The sequence below is a fragment of the Rousettus aegyptiacus genome, unplaced genomic scaffold (genome assembly GCF_014176215.1).
Source record: "Rousettus aegyptiacus isolate mRouAeg1 unplaced genomic scaffold, mRouAeg1.p scaffold_m13_p_14, whole genome shotgun sequence".
NCBI lineage: Eukaryota > Metazoa > Chordata > Mammalia > Chiroptera > Pteropodidae > Rousettus > Rousettus aegyptiacus.
The window spans coordinates 48206050-48232575 of record NW_023416289.1 but is presented as its reverse complement, the minus strand read 5'-3'; the positions used below and the strand labels follow the sequence as shown (position 1 = coordinate 48232575).

The 26526-nt window shown below is 42.7% G+C and overlaps 1 protein-coding gene across 2 annotated transcripts in view; it reads right to left on the bottom strand.

Annotated features, from left to right (window-relative positions):
* The window catches only part of SCAPER (S-phase cyclin A associated protein in the ER), a 197247-nt gene that overhangs the window by 37831 nt on the left and 132890 nt on the right, over positions 1-26526 (bottom strand). For both annotated transcript variants that reach the window (XM_016125783.2, XM_016125786.2), the window contains exons 24-26: positions 21991-22106; positions 9371-9494; positions 1986-2218 (exon numbers count right to left, since the gene is read on the bottom strand). In XM_016125783.2, the coding sequence (XP_015981269.2) occupies positions 1986-2218; positions 9371-9494; positions 21991-22106 (473 nt within the window). The remainder of the gene's footprint in view (positions 1-1985; positions 2219-9370; positions 9495-21990; positions 22107-26526) is intronic.

Genomic DNA, 26526 nt, shown 5'->3' with positions numbered 1-26526 from the left:
GAGAAGGTGAAAGGAAGCCTGGAAACACTCCAATGCGTTCCGCTTATTTCACAGGCAGATCTGAGGGACGGTTCGTAGTTGCACACACAGGCATCGTCCATGCGCGAACGTCCGCCAGCGTGGCCTCGTTGGAGTGCACGTACCTGCTTGTCGGGAGCCATTCTGGGACATGATGGAAGCCATTATAAGGCATTGAAGAAGTCACGTAGCTAGAAGCCATAACATGGCTACTGAGTTTGCTTAAACAATGGTTCTAGGAAACGGGAAGTTGAGTTACCTTGGTGAGCCTCATAAACTCACCTTTTAAGGTAACAGAATGTTTTACAACCTTGGAAACAGGGCTATGTATGATCATATGTAATTGACAAGCATTGTTATAAGTATGTATGTTGTTCTTTGCTATGGTAACATAGTGATTGATTATGGTATTCAATAATCACATAAATAGGCTATGCTAAATAAACTCGGTGCTGCAGCTCTGACTGCATGCCCTCCCGGAAAGATCTTTTCTGTCTTCTCTTTTTTCCCTTAGGCTTCACCCCCCTCTTTCTGGTGCTGTTCAATCTCAGCTGGCTGGCTCTGGCACTTGCTCTGCGCTGCCAAGCAGGCCGGTCATATCTTTACCACCCTTTGGTTTGGCAGATAACCAGTTATTTTTTTCCTTCCTCCTTCACAGAGGATCTGGCATGTGTGACACACACATGCACATGGATGCACTTTATCCTGGAAGGCCTCTGGCAGCGCACGGAGCACCGGGGGGCCTTCCGCCATGTCATGGCCGAGGCACGTGGCCGAGATGCCCGGCTGGCGAGAACGCAGCACTGCTGCCTTGCACAGCAGCCCAAGGGAGACTGCTGGAACGGCATTCATCAGAAAGGGTGGCCTCTGCAGTGACCGGAAAGACACGAGGAAACGGAATGGGAACTAGCAACTGAGAGAAAGGCCAGGGAGGGCAGCAGTCAAGTGCTGTGTGACAAATGGCTGTGGACCCACAGGGCCTAGCACTCGACAGCAATAAATTCACCTGGGTCAGAGGGCGGACGGAAGGGATAAGGGGACGCAGCCACGAAGGGTAAGGAAGATGCAGAATGAAACTCCTGTTCCCAAGAAGGCGCTTCAAGCGGCCAGAGGACACTCGGTGGCGGCGAAAGCGGCGCATGCCAAGGAGGGCATGCCCCAGCTCCTGCCAGCCCATGCAGGCTCTGGAAGCCAGAGAGCAGTGCTGGGCGCAGAGGGTCTACGGACAGGTGGGACAGGTGACTGATTCGCACCAGACAGGACCCTGATAGGAAACTGAATGTCCTGATCCCAGACTCACAAAGTAAAAAGAGTTCATGTGTCAGAGCAGGAGTAAATTTCCCTGGAGAGAAGGTGACTCAGAGGAAAGCGGGACTGACTTTGAGCAGGGGTCAGGAATCACCGGGTCTGCGCGGTGGGAAGAAGCGTTAAGAGTCCAGACCTGTGTTCCAGTCTCAACCCCCTGCTCTCAAACTTTCTCCTTACATAACCTTGGGCAATGCACTGAGCCTTTCTGAGCAATTTCCTCCCCTCCGAAGTCCGAACTACAAATCCTGCACTCACAAGGCTGCAAGGTCTCCACAACACGTCACACATGAGGCTGCTCCATAAGGAGGAGCTATTACTGTTGCTTTAATTCTGAACTGAATGCATACCCAGAGGTGACCTAAGTTAGGGAAATTCTCAGAAATTCTTTGAGTTGACAGCAACAAAGTTATAAAAGCCTAGACACTACATGTTCTAATACTGAATATCTAAATATCAAAAATGACAGGGGAGTGCTAACTATATTCCTTTTCATTAATACGATTTTCCTTCTCTCTACAATATGTGGTGTATTATCCACCAGGAATTTGTGGGTGCTATTGTGAGGACCATTGCCACTTCATGGGCCCTGAGATTTAACTTATTTGAACATAATTTTTTTTTAACAAAAAGAAAAGTTTTAAGAAATCTAGTAATTTTACCTGATGAGGTCCTGAACTCGACTGTTAAAAGCATCACCTTGCGAGGGTTTGTTTTTCATTTCCTGTGCTGCTATTTTTGGTATAGCTGGCCGGTTGTTTCCATTCGGTCGATTGGCCATCAGACAGCCAAAAACCACAGCACTGACTTTGAGAAGTCCAGCTGTCAAGCCTTCCAAAACTTGCTTATTTGCATTTTTCCCCAAAATAGCATTATTTTCATCTGGAACATAAACCTAGATGGGAAAAAACATGGTAATTGTGTTTCAATAAAACCACCCCAAATTGTGTTTCAATAAATAGTCCTGAAATTCCAGAGGCGGCTATCTGAATGTTCCAGTTTGCTCACGAGGTCGGACTGCTTTGCCCGTGCTCGCTGGGTGACCTGGGGCAGGTTACTAATTCCAGGCTCCAGGTCCCCTCATTTATAGAACAGGGTGATGACAGTCCCGAAATCACAGGGTTCTCATGAGGACTGAGCTGACATGTATAAAATGTTTAGCTATGCCGAGGTACACAGTAAGTGCTCAATAAATACTATTTGACCAATGAATTATCTTAAAAATCTGTATGAATGCAGAAAACAACGGATTTGTAAACTGACACCATTGTTTCTTATTAAAGTGAATTTTTAAAATATCAAATCCAAATTCCTCTATTAGGATGAAATTTGCATTTATTACAAAGTGGCACAGCAGTTTTTCCCTGACACACAGGGTCACATTCAGCTCCCTGTGTAGAGAAAGCAGCGGGGCAGGTCGAGGCAGAGACCCGGACCCAGAGCCAGACCCTGGGCTTGGGTTCTGGCGCTGCAGTGCGACCATCTTAGACACGTGCCTGAACCTCCATGTCTCAGTCTCCTCAACTGTGAAATGAGGGTCAGCACGGTATTTGGTGATTCAACGGATGAATGTCCTCAGAATGATGTATGGTACTGACGTGAGCCCCACAGAGCATTATCTACATCACAAATGCTGACCATCGAGAGTGAACACCACTGTGACCTGGCATCCGCCCTCCACAAGAAGCATGACCAAGCCACGCCCAGGTTTCCATTACCAGGCAGCAGCTCTGCGCCTGGGCCACCCAAGGACTCGCTCTCCCCAGGGAGAGCAGGGGCTCCGGCTGACGCCCTCACTATGATGGAAGGGGCACAGACAGTAAGCTGAGGGTGGGAGAGGTGGACTGGACAACACAGGCTAAGTACAAATCAGAAGTCACAAAACAGTCACGGGGATTTAGAGCATCGCACAGGGTACACAGTCAATGTTATTTTAATGGTGTGTGCAGTGCCAGATGGATGCAGGAGTAAACTGGGAGATCACTTCATGGATTGTATGAATGTCTAACTTTTTGAAATTTAAAAAAATGCTTCCAATAAATAAGTAAGTAAGTGTCTCACAATCTGGAAGCAGCCATAGCTAGAAACAAACCCTGGATGAGGGGCCCCGCTGTGCACGGCCACACAGAGGCCCAGCTTCTCCACCGGGACTCCCCGCTGTCAGCTTTCACCCGCCTGTCCTCCTCAAACTGCGTCTTCCGCCTTGCAGTGTCGCAACCTGTCCTTTCCATCTTCTCACAGGTTTACAAGAGCAGGGGGCTGCCTGTCTCAGTGTCCAAGATATAGATTTCGTGCCATTATTTTTAACATGATTTTCGTATGGCCGCACCTGGTGTCCCCATATCCTAAGTAACTTTGGCTCAATCTCCTATCTTCTGCTCGGGTTGGGGAGACAGTCACTTGTCTCTCTGTGTGGCAGATGGGGCCTAGAGCATCTAAGCCACCTCTTATCTAGCCTTTTTATGAATTAAACCAGCAATCCCCCTCTCCCCAGCTCCACCATCTTTCATTTCTGAGATACCTGGTGACTCTTAACTCCTGAGCTTCCTTGCGTTCGGTGGCACAAACATTCTTGTGGCATTCTTCCTCCTGCTAATTTGGGTCTTAGCTTTTAGGCAACTGTCTCTCAATCATCTACTTTCCAGATGAAAGAAATGTTTGCTTTCTTTTCCTTCCCATTCTCTTTGTCTTTCCGGATTTTATCTATTTACTATAATATTTATTCATGGGACCTCCGGAGATAATGTAACTTATGTATTCAGTTGGTGACAGTTTAAAATTAGTTCAATAAATCCCCTAAAGACACAACTTTTTCTTTTACACACTATAGAACAAATATGAGAAACAGACTTCTGGGTAATGTCAGGATTCTTCATTTATAACAAATTTTTTCAGTCCTTTCTTCTAAAAAAATCTTTGTACTGATTTTCATCATCAAGTATTTCAATTAAAACACTATGCTTGTGTATTTGGCAACCTTTCACTTACCTGGAAGTATTTTATCCAGTAATTGCATCTTTTAAGGATATAGTTGAGATCAACGAGAAGTTAATGTCACCTATGGACATTAAGGGAGGAACAGAGGGCGCCCTGCCCTGAGGGCCACTCAGACTTAGATTCTGCTGTACAAACAGCTGTAATAAGGAGGGGTTTATTGGTTTACAGAAGAATGGAAAGAACAGTAGAAAAAAGGAAAGTGGTGGCCATTTTCAAGGCAGGCAGGAGCAACTGTGACACTGATTCTGGAAGCACAAGGAAAGGCAGATATAGAGTACAAAAGGCATCATAATGTAACCATCATGTTATCTATACTAGACTCACTCATCTTTTAATTTCCTCTGAAATTATTATTTTCTATAAATTGGAGTAACCGCTTATGCTCAAAATGACAACCTTAAGGTATCAAGAAGAGACTAAGTTCTGTGCCACATTTATTTGGGGTGGGGGAGGCAGAGAAGGAAGGATGAAAACTAATGGTTGTTAGGTTCTGGCACTATGCCAGGCGCTTAGGCATTTTCCTTGTATCGCCACATTTAACTTTTACAGATTAATAAATCAAAATTCAGCGATATCAAGCAACATGCCAAAATTTCACAGCTATTTAGTGCAAGAGCTGGGGTCTGACCTGAGTTTATCAGACTCTAAAGGTCACGTGCTTTCTTTCTCTCAGCCCACACTGACTTCTGCCCACTGAGCTTCTGTCTCTGGTGGCGGAATATGAAAATCGGTCATGGGTCAAACATTGCCTTTCTGATGTCTCTTCCATTAAAAAAAAAGGGGGTGGGGGATTCCATAAGAACTCTATTCTTGGCCAAAGGGCAAGAAAATATTATATTTAGGAGTTGCTGGGATAATTCTGGGTGAAACATACTATGAACGTGGTCTGAGGACCAAATGTCACTTCATTAGCCCCAAGAAAATCAAGGTCTATGGAAAGTAAATCAGATATATTTTTTACTATTCTCATATTCTCTGTGCATAGCTGATAGCTTTCGATTCCCATTTAGTCGGGCCCCTCTGCTTAATTTTAGAAATTCCATTTTGGCAGTTTCTCCCAGAGTAAACACAGACTGGAAAACTCTGACCATCAACAGCTGCACAGAGGATGCTGGCGGCCTGCGGGCCCCGCTGCCCTGTAAGGCCCCGCTTGACTGAACAGTCTTCTCCTCCTTCGCCACAATCCCCTACTCCCGACAGTCTAAGCCTCACGTTCAATTCACCCGCCTCCTCATATCTTCCCATCAAATTTTGTTTCTAATTGCCTCATTTGGTATTGATCCTTCCACTGCCGAGGGTAAGAATTTTCTTTTGCTTATTTCGCCCAGAAAACAATTTCAAAACTGCCTGAATTAAGGCAAGGAGAGGCTTATCTTCAGTGAGACAAAAAGGTTCTAGTCTTCAACAATAAGATTTGATAAAAAAGGAACTTTAAGGAGAACCTACCTACCCTGCAAAGGGAATTCCATTTAGGGCAGCACTGTGCCGTTGGCCTTCGTCTAGCTGGATGTCACTGTTACTCGCCAGAGGTAATCTAACTCGTCAGCAGCCTGCTCTTTGGGGACCCGAGCAGATGAAATGCACACCTGGAGCTGACATGTGCTTACAGACCAACGCTCGAGTCGGAGCTCCCTTCCGGTGCAGCTGCTGGGCCAGGCGCACACTGCGAGTTGAAGGAAGGGCCTGTCCTTGAGGGAAGGTGTGCAAGCAATGTCCCCTCTCTCTCTGCCCAGAGCCCTGGTCAAGGGCACATCTGGCTCCTGGAACGCATGCCCTCTGGGGTAGGTGGCCTGTGGGAGGCAGGGGCAGGCCACCTTCCCAGCAGGCAGGAGGGCTTGGAACAACCACCTACTGGTGTGCACCAAGCTCACCTGGGAGAAACAGACCTACGCAGCTTTCGGTATCTGAATCTGCCGCTCGGGAGGCAGACAGCTAAACTAGAGTCTCTCTTCCTTGGATGGAAGGTATTTCCTTTAGCGTATCTTAGAACACAATGGTATCGTCATTATCTTATTCTTAGAGTAGCAGCAAATTACAATTTGATTTCAGGTACTTATTTATTCTTATGATACAATTTCCCCTTCCTAAGATATTTGACCTTCTTAAGAGGTTTCATTTAGTTTTAGGTCCAGCAAAAGCCTTAGAATCATTTTTTTCATCTTACATCTGAGGAACCCATGGGCCAGAGGAGAAGGGACCCAGCAGGGCTGCAGTAAGGCTGTGCCACTTCCCTAGATTCGCTCCAAGGAGAAGCCCAGTCCTTGCAGGACCAGTCCTGAGGCAAAGTGTGCTCCAGCAAAATTAAGTCATTGCCATTTTAAACAGACAAGCTCACACTCTTTGTTCCCCTACCACCTTCTACCACTAAAGTGGCTTTAAAACTTTCTACACTGTTTTTTGCGAGACAGAAGGATGCTTTTATTAGTAGTATAAATCCATCCTTCTGTAACATGATTTCACCAGAGAAAATTAACTTGGTAATCAGGGTAATTCTACCTAGTTTAGTTTTCAGCACTATGAACTTGGGTTCACCTATTTTTAAGTTGTACAGTGTGTTCGCAATGGTCAGAATACCAGCTAAGTTCACTGAGAACCAAGAACACACTGTTTACAGAGCCCCTGTCAAGGGAGAGCATTTAGGGGAAGAAAAGGCCAGAAAGTGTTGAAGGGCTCCAGCAGCAGATGTGGGTTTCTCCACGGTTATCACTATTTTATTTTTTTCTACTCAAACTGTCATTAAATAGACCACTGACATTTTATAAAACATCTATGCTCATGTTATTTTATACATAAAAATGGAACTCATGACTAATATTTACCCCGATGATTTACTTGGCTTAAAAGTATAAAAATAAATTACATAGGAAGAGCTAATAGTTTTCCAACATTATCTTTTAAAAATTCTATGAACAATTTTAAAAAGGCAGTCTATCTTTAATATTGTTATTCTTTTTAACATATTTATGCCTTCCAGTCTTTGTTTATATATTTTGTGCAGATGAATTTTAATTAATATAATTTTAGCAAACTTTACAGTACATGTCTTAGTAGTCATAATACCTGTAAATTTGTTATAAATGTTGAACTATATTATTCTTCTGCTAAAAAAAAACCCTGTAGAGGGAGGAGGAGGAGGGGAAAAATTAACAATAAAATGTTAAAATAAATAAAATGTTAAAAAAAATTTTTAAAAAAAGAAACCTGGAAGGGTATGGGGTTTAGTTTTTATTTTTCACTTCTTATTTTAAAATACTTTCAAACTACCAGATCTGTTGGGAAAGCAGTGGTGTCTCCTTCACCCAGCACTGCTGCTGCTCACATCTCACGAAACCACAGCACAGTTACTGGGAGCAGAAACTAAAGCGGAGCCAATAAAACGAACTGCTCTGTAGACCTTCCCTGAATTTCCTAATTCTCCTACCACTGTTTTCTGGTCTAGGATCCCACATTACATTGAACTGTCAGGTGCCCTTATTCTCCTTCCATCTTCCCCAGTCTTCCCCGGTCTTTCATGACAGTGACACCTTTGAAAAGTATCATCAGTCGGTTAATGTATAGAATGTCCCTCCACTGGGTTTTGGGAGACTCTGATGAATCTGTAATTTGCTATTTCTGTAGCCTGCACAAGCCAGTCCTTCTGCAATTTACAATTCCTCATCTGCAAAATGGGGCAATAATACTGACTTTATGTTTTAAAAATGAAATGAGGTGATACGTATCAAAATGCCGGAGATATAAGACCATACAACAAACGCTAAGTCATTCCTCCTTGTCCCTGCCTTTCAACGATTTCTGATAGATTTTGGTGCTAAAATGTCTCACCCATATTTTAATGCCTTTTTTTATAGATACAACCATATGTAGTCTAGTCCTCAAATGATGACCCTGTGTCATCATTGTTAACAGTCACTGTCGTTCTGTGTAATAGGCTAGGTCCCGCGCTGCCAGGATGCCTGCCTATCAGGGCTTCAGCATTCCCTTTCCGATTTCCAGGTGGAGATTGTGGGCGTCCATTTATTCACACACACATTCATTAACAACGTACTGAACATACTAAGTGTCAGGCCTGCATTAGCATCTTGGGGACAATGATAAATCCCTGTTGATTTTATGGTCAGTAAGGGAAAGACAAGTAAGTAGTTAATGACAGCTCGGTGTGACCATCTAGGAAAGATGTGACTGCCAAGAGCACATCAGAAGAGCATCTAACCTAAACCTGGGGAAAGCAGTTAGGCGGGGAACAGTTCACGAAGAAGGTGCCATCGTGCCTTGGTCAAGGTCTGCAGAATGCGCAGACATCAAGCAGACGGAGGAGGAAAGAGAGCAAAAGGCACGCAGGTGAGGAAGAGCTATTGGAACTGCGTGCTGAGTAAAAAGCAAATCGGCTCTGAAAAGTAAACCTCCTCACTGTAAACCTCAGGCCTGAGCGATTTTGCGCCAACACTGCAGGAGCTCAGAAACCGCACCAGGAAATTCCTGGCCCCAGGGCTGTGTTCTGAGGCTGCAGCTGACAGACCTAACCCTTTGGAATCACTGAGTTTACCCACTGCAATATCTGTGAACTGGAGTAAAATTTAAGGCTATGCCTGGCTGGGTGTTCCCATTTCAAAAGTAAAACTGACAGAGGAGGTTGTCACTTAAAAAAAAAGACAATGGCCATCAAAATGCCTTTCAAACTGACCCTTTTAACTGAGCTGGCAAGAGAGGTCCTGAGGCATCACCCCAGCCTTCTTCCCTTCCACGGTGCTTTATCCCAAAGGTTTGGCTTTGAGTTCACCCAATTCCAAGGCCCCCGTCTAACCATAAACCTGTGATCTTGGCAAGCGTTAGAAGTAGACTGGCCATTAAATATTGGAATTTAGGAGAATCCAGTATGAGATTTTCAAATTAAGAGGTTTCTCTGCCAGTCCCCATTTTACTCTCCCAGTCATCCTCATTTTTTTTTTTTTTAAACCTAGGGGGTAAATAAGCTGAATTCTCTAAGTTTTCTCCACAGGAAATACTTCTCAAACCTTAACAGCTTCTAACTCAAAGCAACAGTGTTACATACCGTCAACTGGTGTATCAGGAGGTCCATTAAGAAGGTAATCTTGTTACTAAACAGAACATCAGTGCAGGTTTCTGAACAGTTACTGCAGGTGAGGTTGTAAACATTGACTGCATTGCAGAGAGACCTAAATGAAGGAGAAAAACACCATTTATAAAACCTCAGCAGCTCTTCTCTCAATCATTTAAACTACATGAAACGAATGGTACAAACCAACAGGCACAGGATGGAAAACACTCTCACAAACCAAGCCAAGTATTATTGGGTGCGAAACCCAGGGGGTAGATTAAAAAGTTCATTTTTACCCAAAGCCCAGTGTTCACTTGTACCTAATACTTGCATGTTATTCACGTCTTAGGTGCAGCAGCAGACCACAGAAATACATTCACCCATCTACCTGATAAAGGCTTCATAATCTAAGATTAGACATTGCCTAGGAACTCTGGGATCTAGAAGTGTTTGAATGCTGCCCAGAAAGGTGTCTGTGAGAGCTCCTGCTGCCAGGTCTCTCGGTGCAGGGCAGGGCAGATGTGGGAGAGGGACTGTGAGGAGAAGCTGGAGGCCTCCACTGGAGGTTGGAGCCCAGGGCTCCGGCGGGGAGCCACCAGGCTGGGGGACCATAGGGATGTGAGCCAGGCGCCTCAACTCAGGGACAAAGAGACAACAGGCCGACATAAGACTGACTGAAGCAGGATGCTGCTCCTGGGGACTGAAAAAAGGTATCCACTGTTCAGAAGAAACTCGGAGGCGACAAACGCAACAGGCATCTTCTGTGTGCTATGGAGACTGGTTCACACCTACGCTGCCCACAGCTGACGGAATCTGCCGCTTCAGGCCCATGTGAAATGCGCCAACTAGGTCTCTGACCACCAGGCCTCTAGCGCAGCAATTCTTAAAGTGCATCCAGGGACCAGTAGCATCTGGGAACTTTTTAGGAATGCAAATTCTCCCCAAACCTACACAAACCTTCCCAGTGGTTCAAGCTGCAAGAGATTCTATGGGTGGCTCCGATGCACCCTGCAGGGGAAGAGCTCCTGCGCAGGAACAGGGGTCCTGTGTCCTGCGGCTCCCCCGCAGTCTGAGCGTTGGAATCCCTGAAGATCTGTCAACGCAGACAGCCAGGCACCGCAGACACGGGCTGGGCTGGGCAGGCTCCAAACTCGGGCTTGTTTCCACAGCTCCTGGGCGGTTCCAATGTGTGGCAGGAGAGCGGCACGAGCAGCCACCCCCTCAGCCAACACCTGAGCACCTTGGCTGTCCAGACGCTGTGCCTAGGACCAAGGGACAGGCTCACTGACCCCATGGAGCTGATGGTCCAGTGGGAGGGAGAGGGCGAGGAGAGCCCTGCAGTACCTGTGCCATGTGTTTGTCTGCATAGTTGTACCTTGTCCCCATAACTGACAGGTTCCTGAAAACTGGGCATAATTGAATATGCTGCTTATGAGCAGAGACATGGGAATAAGATGCACCTAGGTTAGAAGCCCAGCTCTGTCATCTGTGATTTTAATAAGTTAACTAATTTAACATCTTAGCATCCAGGTTCTCACCTATGAGGCTGGGACACTAATACCTAACCTTCACATGGCTGTCATGAGAATGAGGCATTAGATGGAAATAGGACAGTGCTTCACGCATGTTTAAATACTTAATGAATGATGGCCTTTATTAGGATTATTAATGTGATTATTTGTTTAGAAAAAGGCACAAAGAAAATGCTAATGAATCAAATTAAACCATCTTACAGGAGCTACTATTTCCAGGATAATAACCATGGTGCTTTTCAAATTTTTTCTTGGTCGACTGGCGTGAACAATGACAAGGCTTGAAGTTGATGGGAACCACGAGGAGGCTGCGTTCTGTGGCCTCACTCAGCCCCTGAGGCCTGGACAGACAGCTCGTGGCCCACATATAACCCATCTATGACACAACATTTGGAGGATCTACCTAGCAAATCCTTCAAAAATTCAAATCGGCACCATTTCATTTATTAGACAACATATCTAGGTTTTGCAAAAGAGTGCTTTTCTTTTTAATTTAGAAAATAAGCTGTATTTGTTATTATAATAATTTTTAAAATAACTAACAAATCTAGGAACGAGAAGCACAAAGAAATAGTAAAAAACTATCAAGACATAATTTGGTATTTGTACTTCACCTTTTGTCTATTATAAATATATATTTAATAAACATATAATGAATATTTCTCCATGATATTTATATTTTCCTATAACGCTGGTCTACAATTTTTTTAAAAAGTGGCAGAATGTTTTCTTACTCAGAAGCATAAACTAAAGAGCAAAGTTGGAGCTACTCTGGCTGCAGCGGGAAGGGGTGAGGGGCTGGGCCCTACCCTGGCCCCTTCTCTCGAAGAGCCTCAATGGGCTCCTCCGAGGCCCAGGGCTGGTTCCCTGGGACTAACAGTGAAAGCTACTGAGCTTGGACACAATTAAAGTTTAACTTGGTCACTTTCTGAATACAAGGACCAGAGTACCACATACCCAAAAGGGATATATGGTGAAAAGCATCTCTCTCTTCCTCTGTCCCTTAGCCATGCAGCTCTCCCCCCTTAGAAATCACCGTGGTTACCACCCTCCAGAGACAGTCTAGGTGTGTGCAGGAGTCGCTTCCCCTATGCAGATAGCGCCACATGAGACTTGCTGCGGCCCTGGCTGCAGCTGTGATTCAGCGAGGCTAGAGGATGGGAGCCTTCCAGCTTCTGCTGCCAGGATCAGCAGGATGACTTGTGCTACTTGGTGTGGTTTCCTCATCTCTGATCTGCAGCCCCAGGACCCACCCTGTGGTTTTCTGGGGCTGACAGATGTTGCATGTGGCATTAGCTTCTTGCTCCCTTGCTAACTTGTGTTGTACTTAGAGAGAGAAGCACTCGGTGGACCAGTTTAGTACTGTTGGGGAGTAAACCCAGAAGTCTACAATCTCTTCCAACAATTTTGTAAGCACCCAGTGTCTTATTCTAAGTTCTTTTTCTGATAAAAACACTTATATTGTACCTGTACATACACACACACACACACACACACACACGTATATGTTTGTATGTATGTATATATATATACATATACATACATACATATATATGGCAATATTTTAAAAGGCTGAATAGCATCATCCTATGGATATAAAATTTTACTTCAACTAACGGTATAACTAATGCAGTTTTAACAGATCTTAGTTACAACCTGTAGGAAGGCAGCTCTGGTTGATTTAGACAGAAAGGAAATTAATTGACAGGCTATTGGGTATATTTTAAGATCTAGAAAACACAGACACAGAGCTTACAATGTCAGGACCAATACCCAAATCACACCCCCAAACTGATCTGCTGATTGCTCTCTAGAGAAAAACATTTTAAACCAATTTATACTCTCAGAAAGAGTTTCTCTGTGCTTTTACCGACACTGCATAGTCTCATTGTAAATTTTTTTTTACCAATTTGACAGCTAAAAATAGTATGTTGAAGGTTGCATTTTCTTTATTACTAGTGTGATTAAAGATTTTCTGCGTGCTTATTGGCCAAGTGTATTTACATTTTCTTGAATTATCACTGTGAACCTTTTACCCACTTTTGTATTGGGGAGCTTGTCTTTACCGATAATAAAGGTGGTCATCGTCATACAATGCAAATAAATTCTCCAGTTTGCTGTTTATCTAAATCTTTTCATGGTCAGAAAAAATGAACTTTCCCACTTTAAGATTATAAAATATTCTTTTAAATTTACTTCTGGTACTATAATATATTTTACATTTGAAATCCATGACATAAAATTGATTGTAGGATAAGGTATAAGGTAGAGATTTACTTTATTTTTTTAAAATAAAGTTGCCATTTATACTTTTTATTTAAGAATTTTTTTTTTTACTGGAGGTTTTCACCTTTTAATGATTTCTAAGAATTCTCTCATTGTAAATATAACAAAGGGTTCTTAATAATTTTCCAATTTACCTACTGTTTTCATTTTGCTTACATTATTTTTAGGTATTTTGTTATATGTTTTATGTAGTCTAACAATTTTTTCCTTTGTAAATTTTCCCTTCCCTTCCTTATAGCCTTTAAAAACTTCACTATATCAGCTAACTATACATGTGTACCCAACCGTATGGATTTATTTTTCTCTCGTATTATCACTGTGTGGCAATTTTATGGTTTTATAATTTACTATCAAATCATTAAAAAATTTCTTTTGGTGTGAGGCAGAAGTCTAAATTTATTCCCCGCCCCAAAAATGTTATCGAATAATCCACCTTTTCTCTACTTCTGGTTTGAAAATCCACCTTTTTTCATAATATGGAGGCTATAGCCCCTGGTTTCCTAGTCTAATTGATACTTTTGTCAAGCATGTGGCCGTACCACATTGCTTTGTGTGCTGGAGCTTTACAGTAGGGTTAACATATAAAGTTACAGATCCGTAAAGACTTAAAACATGAGGGTAGCACATCAGAGGGTACAATTAGAAAGCTGGAGACTTACAGCTTTCTGATTGTACCCTATTTTACCTTTGCTTTTGACCAATCATTTATTTGGCCTTGATTTTTAATTTCTATTTTTGTTTCATTCAATACAATCCCTACAACTTATCTAAAATCTACTGTGGAATATCACAAAGTGTAAAGAGACGTACACAGGAAAAGCAAACAACACATAGTGTGAGATCAGCCCTACTGCCCTCTGCTTTTTAGGTGAAAGAAAATGCACTTGGGCTGGCGAAGTGTGGAATGGAATCTGCATCTATATGACCTTATGCTCACAAAACTCCAAAGAAATTTCCACAAAGAAGCTGCTTTCTGGTGAGAGAAAGAATGGCAGTGGTGGTTGGGGCGAGTGGGTGGGGGGCTCAGGCCAGGAAAAACTCGTCCACTCAGTCAAACCTGTTGGAAAGACGACCTGTTTGAAGAGCACCTGTCTTGGAAAACTCACTTCTGTGCGCCCAGCCTGGGTGGTCTGCACAAGCGGCCCTGCCTGTAATTTAACACTCGAATGACTGGAAGCACTTTCATAAGACCAAACAGAAAGCCCTAGATTTTAAAACTTATCTTCTCAAAAGACATTAAAATCTTACGGTCCATCCTGTCAAAAGTACACTGCAACCAGGTTGAGATAAAGGTTTTCTGCCCCAAATAATCATGGCTACACGAGTGAATCTTGTCACTTAAGTCTTCTCTCTGAAAATGTTTTCTTTGAAAAAGAGAGGACAGAAAAGACATCACGAAACTGGGTATTTTGGCAATAAGTACAGGAACATATTTTCATACAAAAAAGACAGTAATAGAGGTGTAGTACACCTCGGATATTAAGATTTGTACTTAATATGTTACAGACTAGCTAAACAGAGAAGCCCAATTTGGCTGCAGCCTAAGAGGGTTTGATAATATAGCATACATAGTAAGTGCCATAGTTTATGCCCAGATGCAGTTTGCAGTAGTTAAGACTCATCAGGAAACATGGTTGACCAAAATCTACTCTCTTACACTGGTGTCAAGGGAGCAGAAATTTTTAAAAAATGGCTATGGGCATTTAAAACCCAGAGCCGCAATGCATATTGTAATTTACTAAGGACGTTTGTTTTGCATTAAACATTTAGTATATGGCATATAATTTATTTGCATTATCATTCTCAAATTATACTTTTTGTAAAGCTCCAAACTAAAATCCCTTCTACAGATATCGTAAAAAGAACTATCTGAAGTTGGGGAGATCCAATTACAGTTAGAATTCTATGTTAACTACATCTCAGTAAAAACACAATTTTAGTCACTGTAGCTTCTTTGTGAAACGCACTCTTTTAAAAGCAAATAAATTTGTTATAAAACCTCAGTGATGAATACTGATGGGGCTGACTTACAGAACGGGGCCTGGGGCCCGCCTGAGCACTGCACTCCACTCCACAGCCACTGCCAGTGACTCCCAGGCGAGGGCTCCCGGTCCGCCCCTTCTGGAGCCCTCTCTCCCTGAAGCACAGAGCTGGCTGCACACAGAGCTATCCAAGGAAGCAACAGCTGCTTCAAGCAGAATATACGAGAATGTCCAGTTGTGGAATATATTAACACGTGATTTAACCAGATTTTCCACTATTCTACTTTTATAAACACTCATCGGAATAAAGAGATAGGAGCCCCACCACCCACTGAAACATAAACTATCTTGTGAATTCATATTGATATCTCAGATATTTTCTTGGGGACAGAAGAATGAAGCGGAAAATTTAATGAGGAAGAGATTATTCAGTTTTGACGTTTTTGTGACCACAGAGAAGGTGAACTTGCAGCAGAGTTTTTTGCAGTGGACAACAACACTTCTGGCTCCGTGTGAGCTGTGGGTCAAGGAGAGTTCCTCCCACTACACTACGATGACTAACACAGGACCCTGTCCTTGCCCCACCTGCCGTGCTTGTGATGTGGATACACTTAGGTGGGAAGCCAAATACCCAGGAAACGCAAACCTCAGCTCAAAACCGAGAGCCAGTCTTCAAAAAATGCTAACAATGTTGCCCGACCAGCCAGTCTTCACTAAAGGGATGTAAGTTATATGGACCCTACACTTTGGTTTGCATCAAAACTCCATGGAACAATCACAAATGATGATTACATTGCATATCATATTCCACAATGTAACATTTTAATAACACCACATTTTTAAATAAAACAATTTTCTTCCTAATAAGGACACTTCAGAAAAAGGAATAAGAAATCTTCACCTAGGAGTGTCACTTTAAGGGTTTTGTCTAATTGGCGAATTTGGTACAATCAGAATAGGTAATTTAATTATTCCACTGAGACACATTCTAATATTAGATGGGAAACCATACACACCTTAAGCACCAACCTAATAAGACTTTCTGCATTTCCTAAAATTAACCTCCTACTGAGAAGGGTTATGTTTCAAAGATTACAGTAAGATTCTTAAGGATGTAAGGGAGCATCCAATTAAAACACTAATTTTAAACTCTCGTGTTAAACTCTGTTTTGTCTAATAACAAGACAGTTAAGATTAGTAAGTTTAGATATATTCTTAAGTAGAATCTGATTATGTAATTTTAAATTCATAGTTAAACATGTTGGCTCTGGAGAAGACCCCAGGTGGTTTGCAGTGTTAAACGGCAGATTAAAGTCGATTAAAGTCGACACAACTAATTTCTCTACTTTAATCTTATTAGTGGTATAGCAGCTGTCAACTGTAACCATCGCTGTGCAGTCTTTTGAGCCATAAACAAAATGCCGCAATATGTCAAATGGAGAAGAGTATTTATCAATTACTATGGCTAATTAGCCTGCAGACAGTTTTGTACTTTTATTGTCTAGGGGAAAGTTATTCTCTTTTAGTAAACCTTGATCTAAAAACAGATATTCAAAATTATATTAAAAATGAGCCTGCCTAGAAATAAGAAATTCTTTATTAACAATGGATTGTATTCTAAATTTCACCTACCATTTTATTAACATTTATTGAGGGCCTATGACATAGCAGACACATGGGATGGCACCCGGTGTCCAAGTCCGTAATTCCACATCTGTTACTGACAGAAAATAAATCCTAAGATAAATTTATTCATATTTGCCACCTGATTTAACTTTTGAAAAGGGTATTGAAAGTTACATGGAGATGTTGTAGTTCTTTTTTAGACTTCACTGCTATATCGTCCCTGAACATTTTCTCTCAGACATACAAGTAGTTACGAGTGGTTTTGGTTCAACTTTTCCAGTTTGTTACATCACTTCTTATCCATCTTTGACCCTTAGCTGAGAGATGAGAAAAATGATTCCACAACCATTTCCTGCGCGCATGCCAATAAATCGCTACAAAAAAACTAAAGTGAAAACCTAAAACCAATCAAACACTTCCCTCACCAAAAGTAAAAAAATGAAATGAACAAAATCACAATTAAGAAAAAACAGTAACTCATATGGATCATGACAGTAATTTTTTAAAGAGATGAATGAAATGACATTTTATTTTTATTAAATAGTGAAAGTTAAATGTTCATATATTAGAAAGTATAGCTATCACTGCCCTGCAAGTACCAGCTTCGTAAGTTGTCCATCTGATGACTGATGATAAAGCAGTCAGTCTTTCTAAGCCTTAGCTTCTTCCTTTACATAATGTAATTAATTAGTGAAGACAAGCCAAAGACTCTGTTAAATAAAGGTAATGTATTTGTAAAACAGTTTCACTACTCTTGCGTTCCTGATAATGCCAGGTGTTTTGCTGGGGTTCAGAATAATTCCTTTGCAAAGGTTTTCTCTCACTCACCGTTCGCCCACAATAGTGAACCAAGTGCTATGTACTTGGGAATAAAAGTATATTAAGTGACTGAATTCCTCTGTGTTTGGTTAAAATAGAATAAGCAACAGGGCTTAAATGAAGACAGTGGCAGCAACAGCTGGAAGATGAGTGAATCAAATGGATATGAACTCTTCTCCCTGAAATCTGACTAAGGAATAAATACCTTTTACTTTTCCCTGAATTAGTGATTTTTTGCAATTCACGCACACCTAAATGTTCTAGATATTATTCTGACAGCGCTCTAACACGTTCCTTGTTGTTAGGACACCTGTGTTCTAATCACACTGAAACGTGTCCAGGTCCCCGAGCACTGGTTGCATTTGAAGGCCACCATGGCCTCGTGCTGCTGCACTCGCTGACGATCTGTTCATCAGGCTAACTCTGGATCTACTCTGCAGGTCGGCAAACATCATCAATTCACCCTAACGTTGATGAGACGCTGCAGGAACATCGCTTGTTTACAGTAATTAGCCAATGGCAAAACTGGTCTCATTATACGTTGTTTCGCTTAGAGTTGCAGAACCTACTGATCATGCTTAGTGAGGATTCACTACTTGTTAAAACCTAGTTCTCGGGGGGGCTGGGAGAGAAGGGTGAAGGGATAAAGAGATACAAATCAGTACCTGAGAGATGGTCACAGGGCTGGGGAGCACGACATAGGGAATGCAGTCAGCAGTAAAGTGACGGCTGTATGGAGAGCCACAGGGGTGACAGAGTTATCAGGGGGATCGTTTTGTAAACCATATAAATGTCTAACCAACATACAAATAAAATGCTAAAAAAAATCCTTGGCTCAGGTGCCGTGTCCTCCAGTCCCTCTGGCAGCTAACTGTGCCCCCTCCCCCCCACATTAGCCGCTACCCAGCACACACTTCCACACTTGCACTTTGCACGCTGTACTTAATGGCTTCTTTCCCGGTTCAGCTCACCTACTAACGAGCTAGCCCCGAGGGTGCCAACAGTGCTTTATTAATTCACTATTCCACTGTCCAGCACAAGCTCCCAATAGGGTAGTGCCATCACGCTAGGTGCTGTGCAGAAATGCATGATGACATATTTGGCTGTCACAATAACAGGGAGGGTGGGGATACTTAATGAGTGTTTAATGGTGCTTAGTGGCCCAAAGGGGCAATCCTGCATTGTGCCTAAAAGGCCACTGGTGTCCCTTCCATACCATGACAATTCACGATGCTCTTCATACACATTGGCATTTTATCTTTACAACAACCCTGAGAGATAGAAATCTTTTCCTCATTTCCCAGATGGAAAATACTACAGCTCAGTGAGGTTTTCAGAAACAGATCTTACATCAAACCCCAGCAAAGCTGGTATTTGAACTCTACTGCTCTGACTGTACCCCAGCTGACTTTAACACATTAAGTAGTGAATTGTAGCCCTTTCTAATTCTAAATACAGTTATTTCTTGAGAATATCATGCTAAATGAAATAAGTCAAATGGAGAAGTCAAGACCCATATGACTTCACTCATATGTGGAATATTAAATGGAAAGCAACAAACAAACAAACAAATAAATAAATAAATAAGACAAATAAACACAGATATCACAGGCACAGACGAGTATGGTGGTGACTAGAGGGAAAGGCGGGGCAGATAGATATGGTAAAGGAGGTCAATTATATGGTGATGGAAGGAGATCTGATTTTTTGTGGTAAACATACAATGCAATATAAAGATGATGTATTATTGAACTGTACACTTAAAACCTATATAATTTCATTAGCCAATATCACTCTAATGAATTTAATAAAAATTAAAAATAGAAAAAAAAATACAGCTATTTATGGACTGAGTTCTAAAACCTAACCAAGTGGGAAAGTGAGTATGTTTACAGAAATACATTTTCATCTAGAATACATTATATATTAAGCTGCAGAATGTATATGGAAAATACACTATAATCTTCATCCTATGTCAGTGCTTCTCAAGAATCCAAGTCCAAAAGGTGACAAGAGAAAGGAGGTTACAAAGTTAGGGAAGTGCTACATAATCCATAATTCTGGAAGTGCTGTAGAGTGTTTTAAGACTGCTATGTTACAATGTCTAACACCACAGGACCTGGCCACAGCTATACATCAATCGTGTAATGAACTAACACTTCCCCCACTGAAATGCATTGCTGATTTTATAAAGGAAATAAATAAGAAAATTGGGTTCATTTAATAGAAATTGTCTTGACAACCATCTTTACTGGAATACATCAATATGAAAAAGTGAGAGTGACTGTATTTAAGTAAACTCGAATGTCAATGCAGAGATCTATTTATAATGGATTCTGATTTTCAATAAGGCAATAACCTGATCTCTGAATCAACAGCCAGGCTTGATAAAAAGAATTCCTCAGAGAAGGTATATGCGTAAAAGAAATGGCAAGCAAGCTAGAGCCTCAGCCAGGTTGTGAGCAGTGTTACAGGAGCGATTTAAGAGTCCGAGTGAAAGGTTTTCTTAAGCAGATAGGCAACCAAAAACGTTCACCCAAATCAATATTACTTCAGAGCTTTCTACAGGGAAAGCGAATGCATCAACCTATATTGGGCTAAGAAAAAAAGTTTCCAAACTGCTAACTTTCATTAGAAAACGTGAATCCAGCATCTACCAGTGCAATCCTGGTAAACAACAACCCCACTGAGAGAGGAGTTTTGACTTTTTTATTGGGTGAGAGACAGGATGAAGAGATGATAAAATGCTCTGAAACTTGCACCAGGAACTTGTCGTGCTTTGGGGGAGATGTCTGATACCACGGAGACAGCGCCTCGTCTCCCTGAGAGGGACGAAACTGCAGTTCCATGAAAGGCTGCCCCAAGATGACGCAGTGACGCGATGACACAGGCCAGTGCCTTTCTTCCCTCTGCCGAGCACTGTAAAATGACTTAATCAGCAAGGAATCGTTTGTCTTTTGTAAATGCTGTACTTTCTCCTAGCAGTTGAAACTGTGCTGTTAATTCTAGTAATAAAGGTGTCATTTATCATTATTCAGTTCTTTATCATTACTTTAGTACAAAGGATTAAAGTTCTGAACTGCACCCTGCTACCAGGCTGGAGGGGTGGGGGGATCACGGCTCTTGCAAATCCTGTTGCCTTCTAAACATCTTAACCTCATCTTCACAATAGGCGGCTAGTTCCTAACTTCAGAAAATAACTGGTGAAATAATTAAGTTCCTTATGAGCAAACTTATTTTTTTTAAAAGTTGAATTATGGTTCATTATGATCAAGTCTGATAGAACAGGGTTTAAAGAAACACACTTTTCAGTTGTTCGTGAATGTAAGACAATGTTATGGGATTCGGACTGAGTCCAGTTACAAAGGTGATGATGAGCTGACCAGTATGGGACACAAGGGCCATCAGGACACTGAGTACCGAGCGCAGCGGAGAATGTGAGTGGTGCTACCGTTACATGCTCTGTCAGCACCAGTGCATTGCTCGTAAAGAACAGCACAAAATGTTTCCCAATCTTTGATTCTGATGATAACCTCTGCATTCTAGAGGATGTTACTTAACATGTGTTTACCTTAGACCTGAGGACAGCAGGTTTAATGCACATAATTTTCTATACAGATTCTCTAAACTGGGGTTAGTAGGGAAATAAAGTAAAACTCGGCCACTTCCAGCTTGTAGAAACATTTAACATTCACCAAAAACTATGCCCTAGAGAACGGGCAGAGCGTGCTTTCTCTATTTCTGCTTTCAGCTCTGGGCACTCAAAACATCCAGAAACTGTGCATGTTTCAACTCAGGAACACAACAACACATCCGAAGCAAAGCCACTCTGTCTGCAGGCACGTCTGGACGGTCAGGGACCCCAGGGTGACTTAAGAGAACAGGAAAGATCTTAGATCTAAGGCCTTGCAAGACCCTTACAACCACCTGCAGTTTGGTTCCGTGCTCTTCAGCTGCAACTGCAGACTGCAGGCTCGGACCACTCTTCCTAGGTTAGGGACGTCAGACGTCACAGCTCAGGCCCTTGTTACCTACCTTACTCGTCTCTTTTCTGTACGCAACACAAAGTTAGATTTCTGTTACTGCTATTCATTTCTGGTCCGTTTCTGTAAGTAGTCAGAACAACCCAGGAGTTCATTAATCCTCAATCGATTCTCCTTGATTTAGGATTAGAGAAGGTTGAGGACCAAAAAGATTTCGGTTTGTGTTTTTTGAGTGCAGTTGAGCACCTCTGTCTTTCTCCCTGATGGCAGCATAAGCTCGCGCCTGAATGTGCATTTGATTTTCTTGCGGTCTCCCATGAGGAAACCGTTGGACATAAGTGACTCACAAATGAACCGTGAAAGACAAGGTAAAAAGCTATACTTACTTGAGAGGGATTCGTGAAATTGTGTTAACATTTGTGGCTGGAACTACTACTTGAAGAATGTGTTCAAGGGCTGTTAATCCACCAGCAACGTGAAATGCAATCTGATCTGCCACATTCTAGATACAAAAATACAAACAGAAATTAGCTCAATTTCCCAGGCATCAAATTATAACCAAATGAAATATTTAGTTGTACACACTCTGTTAGTTCATTTATTCTACAAATACTTATTAAATACTTACTAGAAATTGTAGATCAAAATGGTGGGCACAAAAGGCATGACTGCTGTCTTCCGTGAAGCTTAAAAGTTAGTGGATGAGACCAACACTAATCAAATACTATGAATACAATGATTTCGGTTACAACACGTGCCTTGGTGCTCTGTGAGAACGATGGGAACCCAACTGCGTATTGGCGAAAGGGTAGCACAGGCTTCTCTGAGAAAGCTGGCGTTTAGAGAGCGGTAAAAGAAGGAAAGGAATGAAGTGCTCCAAGCGGGGGGGGGGGGGGGGGACCATTTTACACAGAAAAACCTAGCAATATTTTCAAAACCCAGATCATTCTTTAATGTTGATTACCATGTAACAAGACAAACTGACTTTTACCTAGATTTCCTTTCCTAGAGTTTTTTCTTCAGTAATATGAGATAATCTAATATCTAACCATTTAGCCACACTTTTTGAACTCTTCAGCTATTTTTTGGAAAAATAGTAAGTAACCATGTTAGAACTCAACCTGATTATTTCTATATATTTCCTGAATTGTTTACAGTTTCTGGGGGAAAAACTTCTCCAAGGTCTTTGTACCCCTCTGGCATGGGGTAGGTAGGAGTGACTCAGGGGTGCACTGTGTCAGTGTTTCAACACACCAAGAAGCACCGTGTCACATACAGAACGGGACAGCCACCCATTACATGCTGCAGCATGTCTCCTCCCGCCCCAGTTCTTACGTTGAAGTCCCAACTCCCAGTACGTCAGAATGTAACTGCATTGGAGGATAAAGTCTTGAAAGAGGTGATTAAGTTAAAATGAGGCTGTCAGGGTGGACCCTAATTCAACAGGACTGGCGTCCTTAGGAGAAGAGGAAGAGACACCGAAGAGGCACAAGCATAAAAAAAAAAAAAGACTACACGTGAGGACACAGTGAGAAGGCAGCCGTTTCTAAACCAAGGAGAGGCCTCAGGAAAAAGCAAACCTACCAACACCGCGAGCTTGGACTTCCAGGCTCCGGGACCGTGGGAAGTCATTTTCTGTGGTTTAAGACCCCTGGTCCGTGGGACGGTGTTATGGCGGCCCCGGGTGACTAACCCGCGGCCCCTCTGTTCACCACCTTAGACTTCTAATAGCACTCGGCAGTCCACCAAGCCCTGAAATGTCTTTGAGGTGACGGGGGGTGACACACAGGGAGCGACATGAGTTGTTCTCGAGCTCTGTCAGACGCGCCTGCCTGACTGTCCTGGCTGTCCTGACGTGCTCCGCGCAACGCTCGGGCCACCCGCCGGCCCCACTATGTGTCTGAGTCTGGCAGTGTGACACGAGTCACTCGGTCACTCACTCTGTGCACAGTAAAAGAGGTGAAGACTATAAAATATTCACTGTAAAACCTAGACAAAAACTCATACTTTAAAGATTAAAAATTAGCTCTTTTATTTACAAAGAGTTTCTTTGCAACAGAACAATCAGAAAACTGAAAAACCCAGACATGTTCAGCAATTTCTTTAAAACCTTTATGCTCTTACCATTATTTCTTCTCATGCTAGAATGTCAACATAACTAGTAAATTATAATAACTTGTTTTAGTATTTAACATACAGAGAAATCTGCACTAATCATAATCGTCTAGCTGGATGAGTGATGGCAAATTGCACACACCCTGTAACCAGCACGAACCTGAACACAGAGCTGTGTAGCACGCCTAGTGCCCACTCCACTCACAACTCACTTGCTCTCCCCAATGCCTAACTTTTAAAATCAGGTTCCTTTGTCTTCTTTACGATTCTCTAAATCTGTATCTTTATCTGATTATATACCTCAACTCACATTTTCCCTTGCTGACTGACGTTGGGGTTGTTTCCACTTTGAAACTCTGGATGTGGCTGCTTTAAACCTTTTCCCACATGTATGTGGGCACGTGTGACACACGGCTGTGTCAGCTACATGCTTAAGGATGGAACCGCAGGGTCAGAGAGTGTATGCAGGTTCAGGTTTATCGTCTATGGCCAAACGGCTTCCCAAAATTTTCAAACCAATTTGTGTATATATTGCCATGCAGTGATAATTTCAGATATTCCATTTTCACACCAAAACTTGGTTTTATTAGTGTTTTTTTAAGTTTAGTCGTGCTAATGGATGTGTATTATCACTTTCCTGAGGTTTGTATTTGCCTTTTCCTAATAATCGGCAGGATTAAACATTTCATGATTTCTGGCTTTTTTTTCTAATTGAGGTTATACATCACCGCTGGGAGCAGGGCTCAGCTCTTAGGTAACTTGACGAATGCTCATCAAGACCCACACGTTTCCGTCACCTGAGGAAGCTCCCTCATAGCCTTTCAGCTAATTCCTCTCCCCTGAAGCCTGACCACTGATTTGGTTTACACCACTTCAGATGAGTCCTGCCTACCACAGAATTTCACGGAAACGAGACCATTCAGTGCGCGTGAACGGATTCAGAACTCGGTAGCGGGGGGCCCCCCCACCTGCTGTCTTACTAAAGCCAGGCCAAGGGAAAACGGCAAAGGACTCTGAGTTGAGAGAGAAGAGTAAACACATAACACACTTTCCTTTCTTCTTAGACTCAGGAGAAACAGGAATAATAGAGAAAATATTTAATCTTACAAATGTACAACCATGTTAAATAAATGAAACATCTCTGTGAAACTGGGAGGGAAGCGCTGCCGGTAAGCATGGGCCTAGGGTACCACGTTCAGCAGACTCTTAAGAGAACATCTGCGGTCCCCAACTCCTCCCTCATCCTTAGCTTTCAGATGGATCCAGACTCCCAGCTCCAGCCACGTGTCCCCAGGCCACTCTGACGCCTCCCGCCCGGCCCCTGTGGATTCCGGCTCACCCCACCCGGCCCATCTGCAGAGCGGTGCTTCCCAAACACTGAGACACAAGTCAGGGTTTTCTTCTCCTTTTTCAGATATTTCACTCCACTGCATGCCAATACTTTTGTGAAATCCAGTACAAATGAAGTAACAACACAGGCAAAAAGCATGTACTAAATAAGAGCCCACATTTTCAAATATTAGATGCAACAGACAAAATTACTGTCACTTTGCTAAAGCTGACTCTCGATTCCAGCCTGTGGACCCCATTCTGAGCGGTCCAGCTCTGGACGCTGTGTGTGCAGTGACGGCTATATTCTCAAGATCTGAGGGAATGACCCCTTTCTCACTATCTACAGAGAGGGCCCCCGATTCCTCAGCACAGTCCTTGATCCCTGAGAACCTGACCCTCCATCATGGCCTCCCCCCACTGCCAGGCCCAGCCTCTCAACAAAAATTCCCCGTGTGGCCCACGCCCGTGCACACCTCTACTTCCGCACACACCGTTTCTTCTGGAAAGAAAGACCCTGCACCTTCTCTTCTTTGTGTCCCTACTAAAGTCAGGGCTTCCTCAGGGCAAGGACCGCGTCTACTTCACCCCTAACACCTAGCAGAAGGGACTGTACTCAGTAAGTGCTCAGTCCCTGGCTGTTGAGTCAGTTTTGAAAAAGAATGCTGACAAAGATACTTTTTTACAATTTTAGCTGCATAAACAGATGGTCATTAATTTCTAAGTATGATCCCAGAATAAAACCCTCCATTCCTGCTCCTGTGTGTGCCTCGGAGGAGTCTCCGACTGGAACTGAACCTCATGACCAAAGAGTGAAATTCAGTTTTCCCCAGATGGAAGGAGTGTTTGCCTTGAGCCTCCTGAACTACCGCCAGGTTGAGCTGAGAGAGATCAATACACAAACACGTTACACTGAACTGCGGCTCAGGGAGAGTTTGGCTCCTTCCAATGCGAAAGCAAAGGAGACAGAACTGCACGCCATGGAGACGCGCCGACCGCTGCAGCCTGTCCACAGGGCGACAGCGCAGCACTGCAGCTCCCGGTGACCTTCCCACAACGGAGAGCCGGGTCAGGAGTGCAGCAGTGGAGGGAAAAGGACTGAGTGAAAACAGACCATTTTAATGTATACATCTATGCCTTCAAAACAAAACAAAACAAAACTCACAGCCTTTTATGCAGTGCCAACAACATGAATACAACCTCTTGAAAAACTTAAGGCACAGGCTCTCACAGGCATTAAGCACGAAAAAATGAACCAATTTCAGGAAGATATAGGCCATTCGAAGTCAAATTTTTACTAAAAAACCGAAGTTTGAATTTGACATTAGTAGCTTTTCAAGAAAGTAAAGCAAAAAGCAAAACCGACTGTGGGAAAAAAACCCATGAAATGTCACAAATCTCCCTCTGGAGTCCAAGAGGGCTCTGGTTTTGTGCACTTCTGGACTAGACATGTGACAAGCTACCTCTGTGTTCTCCCA